This window comes from Echeneis naucrates, chromosome 2, assembly GCF_900963305.1.
Source record: "Echeneis naucrates chromosome 2, fEcheNa1.1, whole genome shotgun sequence".
Taxonomy (NCBI): Eukaryota; Metazoa; Chordata; class Actinopteri; order Carangiformes; family Echeneidae; genus Echeneis; species Echeneis naucrates.
In genome coordinates, this window is record NC_042512.1 from 2,781,062 (window position 1) to 2,801,693 (window position 20,632).

At 41.0% G+C, this 20,632-nt stretch overlaps 2 protein-coding genes and 8 non-coding genes across 10 annotated transcripts in view; 4 read left to right on the plus strand and 6 right to left on the minus strand.

Annotated features, from left to right (window-relative positions):
• LOC115053002 (NLR family CARD domain-containing protein 3-like) overlaps positions 1–20,632 on the plus strand; it is a 237,659-nt gene that overhangs the window by 25,884 nt on the left and 191,143 nt on the right. The window lies entirely within an intron of this gene.
• Positions 1,997–5,355, plus strand: LOC115053087 (NACHT, LRR and PYD domains-containing protein 1b allele 2-like). Its single transcript, XM_029517654.1, has 6 exons — positions 1,997–2,057; positions 2,617–2,831; positions 3,306–3,577; positions 3,849–3,962; positions 4,153–4,294; positions 4,518–5,355. Exons 2-6 carry the CDS (start codon positions 2,639–2,641, stop codon positions 4,832–4,834), a joined length of 1,038 nt encoding a protein of 345 aa, XP_029373514.1. The 5' UTR covers positions 1,997–2,057; positions 2,617–2,638; the 3' UTR covers positions 4,835–5,355.
• Positions 10,186–10,259, minus strand: trnan-guu (transfer RNA asparagine (anticodon GUU)). Its single transcript has one exon. It is a non-coding gene; the product is annotated as a tRNA-Asn (tRNA).
• Positions 10,862–10,935, minus strand: trnat-cgu (transfer RNA threonine (anticodon CGU)). The gene has a single exon. It is a non-coding gene; the product is annotated as a tRNA-Thr (tRNA).
• Positions 11,832–11,903, minus strand: trnam-cau (transfer RNA methionine (anticodon CAU)). The gene has a single exon. It is a non-coding gene; the product is annotated as a tRNA-Met (tRNA).
• trnae-cuc (transfer RNA glutamic acid (anticodon CUC)) lies at positions 12,130–12,201 on the minus strand. Its single transcript has one exon. It is a non-coding gene; the product is annotated as a tRNA-Glu (tRNA).
• Positions 13,220–13,291, minus strand: trnaq-cug (transfer RNA glutamine (anticodon CUG)). Its single transcript has one exon. It is a non-coding gene; the product is annotated as a tRNA-Gln (tRNA).
• On the plus strand, positions 15,200–15,272 carry trnaf-gaa (transfer RNA phenylalanine (anticodon GAA)). The gene has a single exon. It is a non-coding gene; the product is annotated as a tRNA-Phe (tRNA).
• On the plus strand, positions 15,986–16,058 carry trnar-ucg (transfer RNA arginine (anticodon UCG)). The gene has a single exon. It is a non-coding gene; the product is annotated as a tRNA-Arg (tRNA).
• trnas-uga (transfer RNA serine (anticodon UGA)) lies at positions 19,401–19,482 on the minus strand. The gene has a single exon. It is a non-coding gene; the product is annotated as a tRNA-Ser (tRNA).

The following is a 20,632-nucleotide window of genomic DNA, read 5'->3' on the forward strand; positions in this document are numbered from 1 at the left end:
GGACCTTCAGTAAATCATCAGTAAAGTGATGAACCTTCATGACTCAGCTCTTTATCTCCACTGTGGCTTCAGGGAGAGAGAGAGGATATTCAACAAAGGTGTAGGCAGGAACATATGATGCTGTATGAAGTTCATAGAAATATGGGAGCAGCAGGCGTTGCAGGAACGTGAGGTAGCGATGATTCACCACCTGCAGGATGAGGACAGGGTGAGAGAGGACAGGAACTGGGAGAGACAGAGATTTCGGGAAAGCATGGTTAGTAAATAGTTACACATGCTGGGAACTGGGAGAAACAGGGATTTCGGAGAGACATGGTTAATAGTATGTCGGCACATGCGAAGGGTATGGAGAGGGGGAAAGAGAGACAGAGAGAGAGAAAGTTGCTCAGTCCTTCCCCCAGTAGTCGAGGCCTATAGCAGCATAGCTAAACAGTAGATGGACTTTGTTTTTAACTATAAGCTCTGTCATACAGGAAAGTTTTAAGCCCGGTCTTGAAAATTGAAAAAGAGTCCATCCCCCGGACCACCATTCCACACTCCACATCTTGATGTCCGGGCTGGGGAATGAAACAAGCCCCAACACACTGAGCCACTGCTGCCAAACAAAGGTGTTCCTGCCCCATTTCGAACCAAGAAAGTTTAGCGTGTGAGACAAGCATGATAACCCCGACACTACAGAACCTTTAAACCCAGCCTGCTGCAGAGCTGCTTTCCATGATGATTCCTGCTCAGCATGGATTGGTTCTCAATTATTGGTTACCAGAATGTTAATAATAATTAGTAATATTAAAGTGAACCACAGGACACCTATCTATTCTAAGAAAAAAGACAACATTACTTAACCTCCTAAGACAATAACTCTTGCATGGAATGCATTTTTAATTTCTCTTTCGGGTGTGTTGTTGGCCGTATGACTCTAACGTATTATAAAATGTATTCTACTTTTCTGCCAGCACTAAGTGGAAGTATAATGGCCTCATATGTGGAAGCCAGGAGGTTAATAATATTCAGACTAATCAGATTAATTTATATAGGATTAGTTGATATTTATCTGCTGAGACTGATGTTGGATCATCACCGTCTGTTTTTACTACTACCTCTGTCTGACAGAACCTCAGTATGTTCCACTCACTGTCTCACTGTTGTGGTTGTTTTTGTCTCTGCAGGTTCAACGGAAGAGTGATTAAAGCTTCTACAGAGAAAACCTGTGAGTATAGAACCTCTGAGTCCTGTTCACCAAACTGACTGTGCTCTCTTCATCAAGATCTTTATTCATTACGTTTCAACAACAGACTTTTGGGGAACCTGGATCCTTAAAGTCTGAACATGTTTGGGCCACATGGCCACCTGGGCCTGATCACATGATCATATTTAAGTTAAATACTGTGAGCTTGTTTGTACTTCTTTCAATATTTTAATAATATTATACTACATGTTGCTTGATCATTTTATACATTAAAGTTTCAGGCTAATTTCAGGTAAAAGTTACAGAACCATATTATTTCAGATTTATTTTAATGTGTGGAGGTTTTTAATTTCATGTAATATATAACAGATGAACATGGATCCTTTCAGTAAACATGGTGATTATTGTACGTAGGATATTTCTGGATCATTTAGTTCTATGGAGTTATCTTATCTGTTCATCCACACAGAGCTAATCCCAGATTGATTGTAATTTCACTTTCTACAGCACAGCAGCTGTTTATCAGTCAGTCTATAAATACAACATGTGGCTGCAGCTGGTAACTTAAACTGAATAAAGACAGCTACAGACTGAGTCCAGTCAGCATATTTTTGGACCCGCCCACTCAGATTGGTACACAGCCAATAGAAAACCAGGATCATCTGAGAGAAACATGATGACAGGAGGTTTTGAGCTGCTGCTGCAGGACTCTACAGTTTCCTCCATCATCAGATCTGAGTCAGAGGATGTGAACACTGATTTCTGCCATCTGCTGTGTCTTCTCCTCCCATCAGGTCATTCTGATGTCAAACAGAGTCCAAACACAGCAGAGACAAAGATGATTGTGTCAGAGGACAAAAAGCCGGACAAGGTGAGAGGTCAAATATCTGTCCTGATGCTCCAGACTGATTTAGAGGCTCGGCACATGGCAGGAAGGGGAGAACAAATACTAAACCAAAATCTCCTGTAGCTGGCAATGATTTAATCTCTTTGAGCAGAGAAAGAGGAAAGGACAGAAACTGAAACTGTTGTTTAAATTTTTTATGTTTTGTGATGGACAAAGAGTTTCTGAGTTAGATCACAATAAGAGGGAAGACAGAGACACGTACAGTTTAAGTCCAGTTTGTTCCCTTGAGTTCTTTTAGCATGCCCATAGTGTGAATGCTTCAGTTCAGATTGACCTGTGTGTTGCTTATTTCCAGTCAAACTGATGATGTTTCTTTCTGGACCACAGTCTCCACAGAGCTTCACACCTGAACTGAAAACTGAATCTACCAAAGTGTCATACAGGTAATTCAGCTGATGCCATCTCTGCAGTGTTGGTGGTCTCATGGATGGTTCCTCCTCTTCCCCTTCATGCTCAGTGTACTCCTCTTAGACAGTTATAGGGTGTTTGTGTTTCGGCTCATTCTACCTTCTGTGTCCTGCAGGTTCAGGTGTCCTGGTCCAGGTATGTTCCAGTGTTCTTTAACTGGACTGGTGTTTGTTATTGATCAGGAGGCGGAGCTCCTCTACAGCACTGTCCAGTGGGATGAAAGCCTCCTCCAATCAGCTGGCAAGATGGCTGCTGGGCCGCTGTTCAATATCCACTGTCCTGAGGACGCTGTCTGTGAGCTCCACCTCCCACACTGTGAGGCAGAAGATGGTGAGATAGAGATTAGTGCTTTTTACAGTGATGATTAAAAACCAACAGTCCTGTTATCTGTTCTAACAGCTCTGCTGTGATGCCACAGTTCCCATTCAGACTTTGTCAGAGTTAGTTTTATTTTGAACTTCAATCTCAGCCTGACAATGTTACAGTCACAGTCCACTGACTCAACATACCTCACTAAGGCACTCTGAAGAGTTTAATAGTTAATAAAGCAATGAAAGTTTTCCTTTGGTAAAATGGTGGAAAAGAAAGACTTTTCTAACATATAGATCAAAGGATGAGATATTTCTATAGCAAGTTGATGTTGTCAGATGTGTGATATCAATCAGATGGTTCTTCAAGAAGACTAGTTTGGATGTTGGGAAACTAACGAAGGCTTGAACATCACAAAGACACACAGCTCTTCCTGTCCTGGATATAGAATAAGACCATCCCTATCATTTTATAGAACGTGTCTCTGTTTCCCAGCTCTGCCCTCTGAAGGTCTGCTGTCTGTCGTCCACGTCACCGATGATGGAATGAGCTTCCTCAAACCTCTGGAGATCACACACACTCATGTGATTGTCAAAGTCTCTCATCTCTCTGCCTTTGGCCTCGTCTGGTTGGGAGAGATGCTACAGAGGGTATTCAACAACAAGAAACCTATTTGTGCCCAAGTTCTCCTGTTCCTCCGACCTCCGGACAGAGGCATTCAAATAATGGATGTGTTTCTCCTGCCAAGCAACCTCCCTTTGTCTGAGGTGAAGTTTGTTTCAGTGACTTTAACTATCAAACTTCATCAAACATTCTCATACTGGGACTCTTGGAAACTTGACATCTGAACTGTGAACCTTTAAATCTCTTCTGCTGGTGTTAATTTCTGCCTGCCAGTTCAGCATGTGTCACAAAAAGCAGCTTAATGAGTCCAAATAATCAAACAGTACAGAATGGAGCTTTAGATCAGGATCTTTATGTGTGTTTTTCAAAATGAGTCTACTCTTCCAGCGCTAACACTATGTCTTGCTGCTGAAGGTTTCTGAACAACAAAAGGCTGATCACATCACGCTCCCTTCTGCCTGCAAACTGATAGTTGACCAAAGATACAGTGTCCTCTCTCCTTCAGAGGAATTTGAAATACAGCCTGAGGTGAGTCAAACCTCCATACACTTCTAACAGATATCAAAACCATAAAACTGTCGTCCTATTCCTCTGAGAGCTGTGTCACTGTTTGAAATCATTTCATCTAGTCACTTTGCTGTAGAATCACTGTCGTACAACAAGTAGTGGATTTAGTAGATAAACATTTTCTTCCTCTGTTTTGTCTCCTCTTTTGCAGTTTGCTGAGTTTTACTTAAATTATGGGCCAAATTTCCCTCCTACATTTATGGTTTTCCTGACTCCAAACACAGAGACACTGACTGTGATGGTCAAAGATGAAGACGGAACAGAAGTGTGGAAATGCAAAGTCCTTCTGCCAAGTAAAAATTTAATCTTCCTTTATTTAAAATATATGAAGAAGTGTCTCACACTAAATGAAGTTTGAGGCCAAAAAAATGTCATTTGACATGAAATAAAGGTACACAGTCATTGCTGTTGCACTGTCTGAATTGGACAAAGTTTCAACAAAGATCCCAACAATGTCTTAAAGTGCTGGTTGTTATTGGTGATTATTAAACAGTCTTTCATCTGGTTTCATGTTAGGTCCAAAAAGGGGAACTGGTCAAAGCAGCCTCCCAGCTGACGACAACCTCCAAGCAGAAGAGAGGCTGCTTCTCGCTCGGACAGAATTCATTCAGAGAGTGTCTGACTCTGTTCTCAACCAGCTTCTGGATAAACTGCTTGAGCGTGGTGTTATCAGTGATGAAGAAATGCAGTCAGCCAGAACAAAATCCACAGCAGATAAAGCCAGAGATGTGATTGACTCAGTGAGAAGAAAGGGAAGCGAAGCCAGCTCATTTCTGATTGCTGCTCTCTGTCAGCTGGATCCATGTGTTTCCAGAGAGCTCTCATTAAGATGAAGCCAAAGACACAAAGACTCTGAATATGGATGGAAATATTAACATGCAAAGTTTTGCTCTAAAGTCTCTTTTCTTAAGTATTTAAGAACAGAGGTCTCCGCCTGATCCCACAGTACTTTGGGCCCTGGGATTTATTTTCTAACATTTTTATATGTTAAAATGTGTCTGTGTTTACTGTTGGGAGCCGTTTTTAAAGGAAAAATAAAGGTCCAAAACAGGGCCAGTTATTGTTCAGTCAGATCAACAGCAGGCTGCCATCGACAGCATACTGATATCAAAATGTTCAGCTAATTCAGGACATGATTGCTGAGACTTTTCAGCCTTTTCACTTAAATTTTTTTTTTTATATTTAACTTTTTATAGGTTTATTTATTTTTTACATTTTTAATGAATGGGACAAATCTTCAAACGCTCTTCATGCTTTTTCATCTTTGATCTCTTTCCGCATACTTTCAACTAGAGACTCCATTCAAACTTTAAAATGTTCACAAAACCTTCAACTATTAAACTTGTGTTCAACTTTTAAAAATCTTGTCCACTTTCTGAAATTTGACAGTTTAAACCTAGTGCTCATTTCTGCTGTTTCTGACTTTATGATGGATGTGTATTGGACTGAATGTTCACAGCTGGAGTGGAGAGGAGTCGAAAAATCCTCTTTAACTCGTTCCATCAGTTTTACATCAGAATGGTACGGTGGCCGATAAGTCTAAAAAAATGACAAAGTGCGAAACGATTTTACAAAGCGTCAAACTAATTTACATGTTGGGAAATATTTTTACATTTTTTTCAACAATATTACATAAAACACTTTTACCACGGACAAAACAAATGTACATTTTAGAAAACAAATTTACAAATGGCAGAACACTTATACAAATCTCGAAATAAATTTCCAAACGACAGAATCTTCCGGAAGGGGAATGTACCAAATGCCGGAAGTGATCCAGAAGAAGATTGACTGTGAGCTCAAAATGTTTGTATCGGTTTGTGTGGCGGGAAAACTTTGCTGAGTGAAAGTTTATGGCAGCATGGAGTAAATGATGTTTTGGCCGTTTTGTGGAAACAACTTGAGCCAATTTACGCGGTTGTGTTTTCCGTGCGGACGATCTGTAGAATGTTTAACGTTGATGAACGGACCAGACGGAAGGAGCACGCGCACAGGAGACATCTAATAAACAGCCGGAAAATGCTAAACAAGCTAAGTGTAGCATCGCGCTAACTAGCTGAAGCCGCTGTCAGACATGCAGTGAATTAAAGTGCACCGTTTCATCTAGCAGCCAATCGTTGTCTTCACGGAATAGCAACGCGTTTAGTTAGTATCTGTTGCTAGTGTTTATTTATTTATTTATTTATTTATTTATTTTAGGCTTTCGGTTACCTAAATTCACAATTGTTGCTGATTGTTTTAGCTGCTGCTAACTTTCTGTTTTGATACGGAACTCCGTTCATTCCAGCAGAACAACCATGAACATCATATAAACAATTCATGGAGGACAGAAAGTCAAAGTCAAAAGAACTGTGGGCCGAAAGGAAACAGGTCCAGGTACGTGTGTGGATATATCTGTAAAATATGGAAGTCAATATGTGTGTGTGTGAAATGAATGATATCTTTTTGTTATTTTAGCAGATAAACATGGATTGATGGCGCCACATGGAGCTGATTTAAAAGCTCAGAGAGGGAAAACACTCCCATTATATACAGATCCGGAGGTAGCAGCACCTGATCTACTGAAGCATGATGTGAAGTTTACACGGTGCAAACATCAGCCTGCGGACTCTTAAAAGGATGATTCCTCTCCAAACGCCATCAGGTTGGAACTTCGTGGACCTGGACAACTGTTTGGCTATCGGACGATGTGGCAGGTACTCAGACAAAAGTCCAATCTTCGAGTGAAGAGAGATGATGTGATGAATGAGAGAGCACGCAGAAGGTTTCTAAGAAGAAGCTGCTACTCAATGGGAGCGAACTGTATGTGGCATGCAGATGGTTCTGATAAACTGGCTCTCTCAGGACGCATGGATGGATTTTTTCACCTAAAGTGCTGTGGCTCCAATGTGGACCGACAAATAACAAGAAGCCAACAGTGATCGCTGAGAATCTCCTCTCATGAGACTGAGGACTGATTGTGGCACGGAGAATGGCATTATGGCTGCCATTCAGTCTCCCCTACGCCTCCATCATGATGACTGCTGCTCTGGGCCGTCCAGCCACATGTATGGCTCATCCACGAATAAGCAGCGTGTTGAATCCTGGTGGGCCATATTTAGAAGGGGAAGGTAAGTGGCCTTCATGAAGTCATTTTATTATGACTGACCTTTCATTTGATTTTTATCTTTATGTTCTATCGCAGGTTAACTCCTCTAAACATATATAATAATTGAGGCTGGGACTTTAACGTGTTCGTTTCAATTCATTCATTACAAAGCCTTTAATTAATTAGATTTTTTTTAATGGAGTCCCACTTCTACTAATAATATATATTTACTTCCGATTCTATCCATTTCTACAGGTCTCAGTTCTGGATGGAGTTGTTTGCTGGATACTTCAACGGGAGCCATGAGCATCAGTGCCTTCTGAGATGTTGCTATGGTGATGTTGGATGAGTGTGTGAGACTGTGGAACAGTCACAGGATTCACACTTCCAGAACAGCGTCATGTCCAATGAACTGTGCTGCTGACCACACAGGTAATATTGGAGATAGATTGATATTTCCATGTTTGTTTTATTATTTTATTCCTTAAATATAAATAAATAATATAAATGCTATTTATTGTATCTAACACAGATTTGGCTCCACAGATTTTGGATTTGAGATTGAACCAGCTGATTTGGATGCTGTTCCAGAGGCGAGCCTGTCAATAGCTCCATGTGGGGACTCAAACATGCAGGAGGACTTTGACTTTGTTATGGAGCACAAACAACTACAGAAGCCAGAGAACTGGGAGTCTGCAACAGAACTGTACATGAAGCTGAAACAAACTGCTCAGCTGTGAGTCCTGCTTTATCAAGTGCTTACTCATTGGGGTTTCTGTCCTATTTATTTTTTATTTTTTTTTTTTTTTTAATTAATTATTTTTTTTAATATACATGTCAAGAGCCATGAGATGACTGTGCTGTGATTTGGTATTAGACAAGTAACACAGAATTGAATCAAATATTGCCATGAGTGAAAAACATGCGATTTTTCTGTTTTAAAATAGTTTGGAAAAAACTGATAACCAATCTATCACAGATGCAATCAGAAGGAAATATTTGTAATTTTTTTTATTGTTTGTCAACATAACATTTGCATTCCCATTGTTTCATTTCTTCAGATGAACAGGTACCAGAATCATTTGGAAACATCACAAGGAAAAGTGAATGACAAGCTAAGAAATCTGATTTGGAGTGGTGGAACACTGCAGTCTGTCTGAACACCAAGTGTCACAGCTTCATTTTTGCTGAGTTTGACATCAATTGATAAAAATTATCGCAAAGTAATGAGTCCTATATGAGTCTGGTCTGGTGATCCAGTTACCAATTACAAGTTACAGTTACAAGTCCATGTGTGACTTAAACACAGTGTGTGAATCTAGGAGTGCTAATTTCAATGTGTTTGAACATGTATTGGGAACTGGGAATGGAGAGTCATCCAGGAACTCTATTCTTGGTGATGGTTCCAATCCGGACGGGGGAGGTGAAGTCAGCCCAGCTGCAAACATCAAAACATCCTCCAGAGACACAGCAGCCTGACCTTCTGCAAAGAAAAACCTTCAGTTACATCTTGGCAATGTATTTTCTCAACAAATCATAAAAAAAAAAAATAAAATTGTGATTTCCAAACCTTCACAATCAAAGACACAGTCGGCCCAGTAGCCCAAAGTTTGACTTTCTTTAAGTCTCCTGTTACTTCCTGATGGACTGAGGTCAGGTTTGAAGAGTCTCAAGTTCCAGACCAGTGAGTGGCTTTTCAGAGTGGCACAGGACAGGAGCCAGCAAAGTAGGCTGTTGCTGCAGTGCAGTCAGAAACTGAAGAGCTGAAAGACCATCTTTGAATCTAAAAAGTGACCACAAACATTGTTTCACATTTAAATGACCTAAAGAAACTTCAATGTTTTCTAAAATGACTATCCACCCAAACATATAGAAATGAGTAAAAATGGTTGTGTGTTGAACATTACTGATTTAAAGAAGAACTCTGTGTCTTGCTTTGCACTTGGCAGGGTAAATGTTTTTGAAAAATAGTTCAAGCAACAAAGCGTATGTCATGTGATATATAAAGTTAATGATCATTAACCATTAGTGTTGTTTACATCTAACCCTGTTCATACCATTTGCATTGTACACCAAGAACTGATGTCCTTCTGGTCCATCAGAAATGGGCCGGTCTTTCAGATGTTTCATCAGTAGAGTTAAAAACTCTCGTCTCGGCCCACCTGTGTCAATTCCTTCTTCCAAAACAGCAGCATCATCTGTGAATTTTACCAGCATGTCACAGGTTTCAGAATATGTTGAACATCTTACAAATGCAAATATCTTTCCCATGTAATCAATAAATTAAAATTAAATTAAGTGAGTCGCTTCTGTTTTTTTACTTACCTGTAGCAAGTACTCCTGACTGGATTTGTTTCAGGTGGATCCAGATCATCAGTGTCAGATATTACTATCTGAAAAACAAATGAAAATGTCTGAAACAACACACTGAAAGCAAAGAACATCAGGCTGCCATAATCTGCCTTAATACCTGTCCAGGCTGAGCTGTGGATGAATCTCTGAAACATGATAAAATTAATAAACTGATGAACTTTATGATACAGAGTATAACAGAGCTTTGAGTGACATTTAGAGGTAGAGAGGAACCATCAGATTTATAAATAAGATGATTGTGTTATAAATTATATCACACGTATGGTATTTTCTACCACATGTTCATCACAATCACATCAACAACTTAAAGACAAATGACTTCTTTTGTAAAAACTAATACCTACCCTTTATCTTCAGGTTTGCGTTTGGGAGAACTGTGTTTTTTTGGTTCAAAAACCTGAGAAGAAAAGCACACAATTGTCAGCAACTTTAAACAGCTTCCATTATTGTTCCAGAGACAGAGACTCTGAGCAGGCCCACCTGGTCTTAGACCCAGACCCAGACCCAGACCTAAATCCAAACCCAGGAGACAGAGGTTGAGTGAGTCAGTGAGGAAGAAGCTGCTCGTTCTCCTTCAACAGTTTGATCTGAGGAAAAGTCACTTCCTCTTTTCAGGAATCAACTTCTACCATCTGTCCACTAGATGGAGATAACTGAGCATCAACGTAAAAATCCTCCGGTCCTCCGTGTGTGAACTATAATACCAGTGAACTAAACAAAGATCGTCCCTGGGTGGGCTCGAACCACCATCCTTTCAGTTAACAGCCGAACGCGCTGACCGATTGCGCCACAGAGACATGATGACCAGTTCCTGTTACAGCCTGCTGTTGCAGCTATAATTATCCTAAATGTTGCTCCTTTTGTGTCTCACAGAGATCCTGCCTGTTTGGGAGAGCGTTACATTAAAGATTTAAAGGTCCCTGTTTCAATCCTGGGTTTCAGCAGCTGTTGTGGGTCCTTTTGTTCGCTCCCCCAAATGAGCTATTTCAGCACAGCACACAGTAGAAATGACTTCTCATTTTCCAGCCTGGATAGTTTCCTCCTCAACTGTTACCAAACTGTTACCTTAACAGGTGAAGGTTCATTCTGATGTAATGAACTGTTTCTACACAAGCTGCATGAATGTGACACAGAGCTCATGTTTAAAGTATTTTTCTTCAGTACTCTTATTGTGGATGGAGCTCTGACTGTTGACATAAGCGCAGGTGACCTAAATTCAGCAGCATCATCAATGTCCTCATCTCATCCAAATGGCTTCATCAGACAGATCAGTGTTGAATGAGCTCAGAAGCTATCTGGTTAGCTAATGCTGCCAGACCATGCAGAGGATGTAGGTCAGTGGTAGAATGTGCACTTCCCATGTGCAAGTGTCTATCTACTACATCTTACATTATGAATAAGGTACTGCTGGGATTTGTACCCAGGATCTCCTGTTTACGAGACAGGTGCTTTGACCAGCTAAGCCACAGCACCACTCTGAAGTACATGTATATACAGAGGATCTGGTGATGGAAGTGTAATGTGTATACTGCAGCTGAGGTTGATGGTAAAGTGGTTTGTTTTAATGTCAGACTCTGCATGTACCTGAACCTGTTTGACTGCAGATGTGCATTTTCATTTGGACCCCAGGAAGAGTAGCTGCTGCCTCAGTGACAGCTAACAGGGATCCTAACAAGTGATAAACAATAAACAGACATTTCCAATCGTCATCAAAATGTATTCTTTAATTAAATGTTCCAGAGCTCAGGATGTTGGTACACAAACAAAGAAAGGCATACTTGTGGATTCACAAGATTATATCAGGATCTGACCTTTTCCTGTTCCATCAGTAACCATCAAAGGAGATGCTGATTCTGTGATGTCACAAAGGTTCAAATGACATCACAGAGATCAAAGACTCCTCCCACTTTTTCTCATGACCTCCACCATAGAGTGCTGCAATAATTCTGCCTTTAATAGAAGTTTAGGAACATTTCATGAAAGAATATATTTTCTTTCATCTTTCATCTTTCTGGTTCTGACTTTGTTTTGATGAACCTCATTATTTACACACAGCACATTCAGGACATTAATGTGACAGTTTATTTTATGCGAAAGAAACTTTGGTAAGAGTCATGATGGTCAGCCACGTATGTTGGGGGAATTTTCAGATCCAAAATACATCCCTGTACATCAGAGTGGTGCTGTGGTTTAGTTGGTCAAAGAGCCTTGTTGCTCAGGTCAGATGTTGTAGAAACAAACTACTTTTGGGTTTTCATCAGCTGTAGGTTACAATGATCAATATTATAGATATTCTCCATGTCTTCCTGTTAATCAATGCTGCTGAAAAAGTGGGACATCCAGTATGTATATGTAGCAGTATGCATAAATAGCAGAGGATGGTTTCGATCCATCGACCTCTGGGTTATGGGCCCAGCACGCTTCCGCTGCGCCACTCTGCTCAGGGTGTTCAGATTTCCTCTGGAGATTAGTGTAATTTTTAACCGCCACATCCACTTTCTGTCAAAGTGGATGTGATCATCTGGGAAAGATTTTGTGTTTGTCGAAGCACACTTCAGTAATTACAGAAAAGGCTGCTTTAACAACATCAACAGGTTTCAAAGCTATCTCGAGAGAGTTCAAAATAATTAAATTTTTCAATCACCTGTATTTTTCAGTAAAAACACTTTCCCTGACCGGGAATCGAACCCCGGCCGCGGCGGTGAGAGCGCCGAATCCTAGCCACTAGACCACCAGGGAAAGATGAAATTACTGCCCCATATTATCCTGCTTAGTCACTCAACCAAATTACTGACTAAACTCCTGCAGAAGAAGTTACATGAGGTTATCTCAACAACCTTAAACTTCAATAAAGAGGCACTGCTGGGAAGTTGAATGCTGGCACGCTGTGTTGCGCTTTGTTGAGCTAAAGATACAAATAAAATAATCTAAATTAGCTTTATTTTCAAATGCTTGTGTGGTGCGACTGCTCTTGTTCTTTCTTCTACGATACGGATACAGACTTTCAGAGAACAACTGCAGAGATGACTTTCTGCTTAGTTGAGGTGATGACGAGGAACTCCACTGAGAGTGAAGCACTGCTGGGGTTTGGATGCAGGATGTCCTGTTTATAAGACAGACACTTTAAGCAGCTCAGCATCAGTGCTGCCAATTTCTCTTTGAAAATCTGAGTATCCAGTTCCAGAACAGCTGATCTTAGTTGGTTCATGTTCATGTTGAGTTGCACGCATGCACAACCTCTATAAAAAGCCATCATCAATGGAGATCCAGTTACTTCAACACAGTGGAGTTGGAGGTCTTAAAGCAGGCCCATGGAGAGGATGAGTACGTTTCACCGAAAATGTAACAGCTGCAGTAGCAAAGGAGAAACAGCATGAGAAGAAATTACGACCTGAGTCAACGTATAAGTTTGGATGTACTCTTCAATTGATTTTACATTTAACTTTAAGAGATCGTAGTTTACAGTTATAAATATAAATGGGGATAAAATCAGATTTTCATTTCATTTCAAAACTCTCGAGTGGTGAATGCAAAACTTCCTGAACTTGTTTTCAGAATTGCTCCTTTTCTTTCAGCTCACTTCTAAAATTAATTTTATGTTACATTTTCTTGCTGAAGATAAAGCAGAGAGGAGGCTTCATCAGACAATTTGCATGCAGTCATACATGTAGAGTGGACAAAAGGAGGTAGTTTCCATTTTCAAAGGACAGAGTGGCAGTATTTTGACAGGACTCTCAGTGTTCCATTGGTAAGATTTAGGTTCCACCGAGACTTGAACTCGGATCGCTGGATTCAGAGTCCAGAGTGCTAACCATTACACCATGGAACCAGGCAGGCATGTGCATGTGTTCATGCAGATGTGAAAGGAATTTTAGTCTTTTAAAAGTGTGGGCGGTCAAAAGTCGACCAAAATACCTTTGTCCCCAAACACACCTTACAGCAGTAGAGGTGAAAGAAAAAGGACACCATTCTCCGCTCCAAACATTTGGACACAGCTACATGTGGTTCCATGGTGTCATCATGAGCACTCTGGACTCTAAATCTGTCATTCACAACAGTTTTAGATTTAACTAAACTCTTCATGATTGTACCGCACAGCTTGGACAACTGGCAGTGGTGGGAGTCAAACCCATGCCTCTGAAGAGACTGGAACCTAAATCCAGCACCTTGGACCGCTCAGCCACACTACCACATAACTTCACCTGTTTCACTGCAATAATGCCACATGTCTCACATTGTCTAACTTCTCAAAGATACACTGTTACATGGATCAAAGGCAGCAGCTCTTCAGACTCACACTTCATTCAAACCTTCAAGGAAGTGACACACTACGTTTGTCTTTGGAGCTTCATTAACAGAGTGCACTCTATTGTGGAGGTCATGAGAAAAAAATGGGAGGAGTCTTTGATCTCTGTGATGTCATTAGAACCTTTGTGACATCACAGAATCAGCATCTCCTTTGATGCAACAGGGAAAGGGTAATACAGGAAGTGATGGTTTTCATCAGTTTGCTTTAGTGATGAGCAGGAAGTCCACTGAGAGTGAAGCACTGCTGGGGTAATTGGCAGTGATGGGATTCGAGTTTGGATGCTGCACACCGCACCCATTCCACCATGATTTCATCGCATTTTTTGCCATTTCTTGGGCAAAAAAATGTGCCCATACGTGTCCCAGTGGCCTAATGGCCAGGGATTGTGGGTTCGAGTCCCATCTGGGGTGGTGTACAGCAGAGTGGCGCAGCGGCAGCGTGCTGGGCCCATAACCCAGAGGTCGATGGATCGAAACCATCCTCTGCTAACAGTTTTTTAGCAACAGCTAGCTGTTCACTATCCAAAGTTTGTCATATTTGAAGATGACATCATGACAATAGTAACAATGCCATACTGAGGCTGCACTAGCTGAAGAGGGAAGATCTTCAGTCTTGAAAACAAACTTCAGTATTAACCTTGCTTGTTTTAACTCCCAGCAGTTTTCCTTAGCAGTGGAAGTAAAGCAGATTTCAACTGTTGTTTTAGTGCCGAGTACCCAGTCTGCCTCCTTCGATCTATTGAAAAGTTGACATGTCAGTTAACCAGCTCCAGTCTGGTCAGACCAGTTTCCAAAATCAACTCACTTGAGTGTTGAGATTATGTTCAAGTCCCAGCTGAGGATAGACACAACTAAGTCCACTACATGTTTTCACCTGCTCCACCATGTTTTCAACACATATTTTGCCATGTCTTTTCACATATTGTCACATCTGGCCCAGTGGCCTAATGGATAAGACACTGCCCCCCCCCCAAGCCATGGTGTGCTAACAGCCTATTAGCAACAGCTAGCTGATCCATGGTTGGTTATGTTGGAAAATGGTGTCATTCCAATCTTAACAATGCCACGCTGAAGAGTAAATATCTTCTTCTTGAAGAAGTACTTCAGCATCATGCACCATCTTATTAGTTTTGGAAAGTAAGTCACCCGAGCGTCGAGACTGTGCTCATGTGCCATCTGAGGGAAAACTTGGCCACAACACTCTTGCATTGATTGCCTGTTCCACTATGTCTTCATTGGGTTTATCGCAGTGTCTAGTCGGAGAAACAACAAGGTAAAGGTTTCTGCATCGCTGTTCAGTCAGATCAACAGCAGGCTGCCATCCACAGTTCATCACTTTGATTTTCATTCCTTCTTCAAATCTTTATTATTAAATGGGCAAAAACAAGCAGAACTGTCACAGAACATCCAGCAGAAATGTAGCCATCCAGCCGAAATAGCTCAGTTGGGAGAGCGTTAGACTGAAGATCTAAAGGTCCCTGGTTCAATCCCGGGTTTCGGCATCGAAGATGGTACCTGAGTTAGGTTCAAACTCAGGTTTTTTTTACCTACATTTCCAATATTCTCCCTCCTCTTTCAACCACACCATGAAATATTGTGACGGTGGATGCGTCACGCTGACTGGTTGTGTGTCCAAAAGGCTGTCAAAGACGCCATTTTCTCGTGGAAGATCGCAGGATTTTTCAGATGATGTGGTCCTTTTGGCACCATCAGCCTGAGATCTACAGGGTTCATTGGATCGTCCACAAAAATGGCTGCATGAACATTAGAATGCTGAGATGCTTGGTTGCATCTCCCATATGGTCTAGCGGTTAGGGTTAGCTAGCTATGGTCTAGCTAACCCTAACCCTAACCCTGACAGCTTCATGTGAGATTCTCACAGAGATGATTCAAACCTGATCACAGTGATAAGTATGGATATAAAGTATGTTTGCTGTCAGTGGAGGAAACTCTCAGACAGGACTAATAGTCATGTTTGGGATGTTCCTGGATTTGAGTTGAATGAGTGTAAATTCTCTCTGATTTTAACACACGTTAACGTCATAGACCAACATGGATCGTTGGTCAGATTGTGAGACTGACACGCTGCCTACGAGGCCTGGAACCCAGAGAAAGTAACAGAGTGAGATGGAGGAGAGCTGTCAGAGTTTCAGTATAAACATACATCATACAGCCCTGACCACTGTTGTATCCAGGCAGAGCTGACTGACCCAATGACCACGTGGCCTAATGGACAAGGCGTCTGACTTCGGATCAGAAGACTGAGGGTTCGAGTCCCTTCGTGGTTGGGCAGCTGTGTGAAGGTGAACAGACTAAACTGTGTCCATTTTACAGAAATCAGTGAGGTTTTTCAGATCTCCTCCACAGAAGGTGGATCTGATCAGGTCATGGCCAACACTGACCTCTGCTGCTTGATGCTGCCTTCATCCTGATGAATGTTCAAGCAATGAAATATGACAAGAACAGACACTAAACTGAAAACAGGACATTAAAATGGGCCACACTCAGACCCCACATGGCCCAAAGGACAAGGTCTTTGACTTCGGATCAGAAGACCGAGGTAAAGATTTATGTTCACAGAGATCACAGAGAGTCTCTTGAACGGCTCTTTAATATGAATGATGGGAACCAAGTCACAGCCCCCCTCGCCATTTTTCTATTCGTGCCTCTGTGCCAGCAAATAAAATTTTGTGAGGGATGACAAAAGAAAGACACAAAAGGTGAACTGTGATGGCAGGAATCATGGTGTGAACACAGTCTGGCAACTCTTCAGGGAAATACACAAGAACAGTCTGTCTTTTCTGGACATGTTTGGTGTTTCTAACACAACACAGCTGCTTGTTAACTTTCTCCATAAATGCTTCTCTTTGGGATTGTCCTTCTCAGAAATTCAGTAATAAATGATGATGATTTGCTATTTTAAATAGATTTCTTGAGATCAGCTACAACAACACAACCCTGATCCCTAATCACTGCAGTTAACAGTCCTCTCATCATATGCTAACGGTCCTCATGAATTTAAGAGGATCGGTGTCTGATCATTCTGTTCTTCCAACTGTTACCAAGACCACAGAAACTTCCTGCTGAAGGAGGACAACACATTTATTCAACACACTGGAAAAAAGTTCAGAGTCACAATTAATTATCCAACGTGTTTGTTGACTTGATTGACTTGGATTCAGTAAATGCTGCTTGTTGGGGCAGCGTTAACTGACAAAGATAAAATAAATAAAGAAGTAAACAATCAATGTCTTCTAACTCAGATCAATTTGGACAAAATGTTTTATTTATTTATATTTATTTTTTAAAATCAGCCAAAGTCATGAATTTCTCATAAACATTTCCGAACATGATTCATGATGATTCATGATTCACGCTGCTGTGTCCTGATATGAAGCACAGTGGTTCTGTCAATGTGTCCTTTCTTTCTTCTTACCTTATGTTACCTTAACTGTTAAATTCAGGAATAGCTACTTTTTGTTTTTTTACTTTTTTATTTATTTCCACCGTTATCTACAGTCATGCTAATTCTCAACTGTACATATATTCTTACTGGCTTCTTTTGTAAATATATTTTTGTATATATATTTTTTCCTTCATCTTTTATCTTTCTTATTTTATAATTATATTTTGTACCACAGAGTTGTCTTTAGAGTTTGTTATACGTTGTGTATTATGGCAATAAAAACATTCTAATTCTAATTCTAATTCTTTGAGGTTGCTCTGGTGGAAATTTGACCTGTTTTAATGATTTCTTGAGATCAGCTAAATCTATGAATTTGTCATCAATATTTCTGCAACTGAAGAACAGACTTGTGTTTTCAGAGTAGTAAGTGCTATTTGTTGGGGCAGAGTTTGTGATTTCAAATGTTTTTCATTCCGTCCAAAGATTAACCAGGACAGAGAGTTTATTTAACAATTTGGTGGAAAAAAGTTTTGGTTGGAATAAAAACAACAAAGATGGCCATTTTGAAAAGATTTGTTCAGATCAGCTGCAGCAACATTAATCACCAGAGTTAGCTGTCCTCTCACCATATGCCAACCTTTCCTCATGAATTTAAGAGGATCGTTGTCTGTTCCTGATGGACTAAATGTGTTCTTCATTACAAACCATTACCAAGACCATTGAAACCGCCCAAACTAAGTAGACAGGCAGCTGTGGGAGTGGTTTCATTCAGGTATAAGATGGGCAAAAGCCTGAAAGGGAGTCCATTGGAACTGCAACACAACTGGGAAGTGGCTGCAAAGAATCTTTGGAGGAGATCATGTGAGGCAAAAATTTGAGCTCAATCTGACTTCTATTCTCTTTGCTCTCTTTTCCCCTTTCAGGGTTAATTCACAAAAACGACATTAATTCTTGGAGCCATGTTTTCTTCAGATCTAACTCGGATCACTCCAATCAGAGGCATTGATGAAGTCTTTGTGCATAAGTGCTTCTCTTTGGGGTTGTCCTGGATGGAATTAAAGTTTTGATCGATTTCTTTAAAACAGCTAAATTCGCGAATTTGTCATGAACATTTCCCGAACTGAAGCACAGACTTGTATTCTGAGAGCAGTAAGTGCTATTAGTTGGGGTAATGTTGGTGATTTCAAAAGCCAATCAAAGAGAGCTGAAGACTGACAAGGAAGGAATTTGAACCCATATGTGCAAAGCACAACGGATTAGCATTCCATCACCTTAACCACTTGGGCACCTCATGATGTTTTCTGGCTGTTGTAAAGTGAAAATGCCATCTGAGCACGGTCTGGTCTCAGCAGTGGTGGATAACTGGTAGAAAATGAGGGAGTGAGTGGTTCAAACTAATTTGTTCAGTTAACTGAGTCATTCATGGATTGTGTATCTTTGAAAGATAACATGTAACCTCTCATGTAACCAGATTACAACTTCAGTTTGTGACCACTAAAGTTGTGTAGTTATTGTACACACTAGGCTACAGCCTCTCTGTGTCAAACTTTATTTTGTGTTCATGTTTATTGTTCATGCTGATGATAATCATTATTTTCACACTTTTCACTTCACATTTTTTTCTTCCTGTCTCAATCTGATGTTCTTTTGATTTAGGCTCAATGAGACTGAACGTTTTTTTTCCCATTTTTGTTTCCTTCTTCGACAATAGTGTAATGGTTAGCACCCCGAATGGCTCCACAAGGCTAGCTCTTTGTTGGAGGTGAAGCCAAGTGACTTCAACATCCCTCCCTAAAGCCAGCTTTTTGTTTAAATTTTGTCAGCAATGTTACAGAACAAACTAAAAGCAAAAAATGTCCAAAAAAAGATTTATCTCAGCTTATTCCCCACGCTGTTGGTCAGTAGCTTGGAAGGCAGCTATGCTGACCACGATACCACCATCACATGAAAAGAACATGAGATTTAACAGATTCTCTCCTTGTGAATCAAGGAGACTGGACCAGAGACCTTCCATCCTTGTTTCTACACACATTCAGAATAAGTATGCAACTTTAAGGAGGAGATGGACAAGTTGTTGGGTATTCAGTCAGGAAGTGTCATTTCTCCTAACATGTAGCATGATTCTTGGACGTCAGGAGTGAAGGCAGTAACTCCAACAGTTCATCCAATATGACCAGGACTGTGGCAGCAAAAAGAAGAAGCACAGGTTGTGACAACAACAGACCGTTGTCGGCAGGATTCGAACCTGCGCGGGGAAACCCCAATGGATTTCAAGTCCATCGCCTTAACCACTCGGCCACAACAACGACACACAAGGCTAGCATTACTCAGCATTTTCCAGCCTAGATAGTTGGTAGGAAACAGCACCTTCTTGTTGTGAGCTTCCAACTCTTTTTGAGGGAATTATACTGGAGATGACAAACCTGGAGGGGAAGCGTGTGTTTGGGGACATCTGGAGAGAATTGGACCTGGTAGACCTCCAAGCCTACCTTGGAAGTAATACAGACAAACCAGGTTCAGTCCAAATAGTTCCAGTTTTGTTGTTGCTTCTGTCTGCAGAACTCAAAGTCATCTGGCAGGACCATGAGGTCCTCCAAGGTCTTTTGAGCTTCTTCAATAGAACTTAATAGAACTTATCTGACACCGATGAAGTCTTTGTGCGTAAGTGCTTCTCTTTGGGGTTGTCCTGGTTGGAATTGGCAAAAAAGATGAGGAATGCCATTCCTTCTTCGCCAGGACAGCAGGTATCAGTGATGTGGGTGGTGGGGGTTTAGAAAGTAATTTGAAAGTCGCAAATGTTCCCGTAACTTGAGCACTAACTTGACTGTTGAATTCAATCCTGATCATTTCTATTATGAAACACAGACGACTTCCTTTTGTACAAATGCTTCTCTTAGCGGTTGTCCTATGAGCAGAGTGGCGCAGCGGAAGCGTGCTGGGCCCATAACCCAGAGGTCGATGGATCGAAACCATTCTCTGCTAACAGCTTTTTAGCAACAGCTAGCTGTTCACTATCCAAAGTTTGTTGTTTGAAGATGACATCATTCCAAAAGTAACAATGCCATACTGAAGCTGCACTAGCTGAAGAGGGAAGATCTTCAGTCTTGAAAACATACGTCAGGATAAACCTTGCTTGTTTTAACTCCCAGCAGTTTTCCTTAGCAGTGGAAGTAAAGCAGATTTCAACTGTTGTTTTAGTGCCGAGTACCCAGTCTGCCTCCTTCGATCTATTCACTTTTTTTTTTCCAAAGCTTAGCTTGCATGCCAGCCCAGGGGAATTAGCTCAAATAGTAGAGCGCTCGCTTAGCATGTGAGAGGTTGTGGGGCTCATCTGCATAGCAGTGAAAATTAGTTCCAGTTTTGTTGTTGCTTCTGTCGGCAGAACTCAAAGGTATCTGGCATGACTACGTTTGTGTTTTGAGCTTCAGTGTGCACTCTACTGTTGAGGTCATGAGA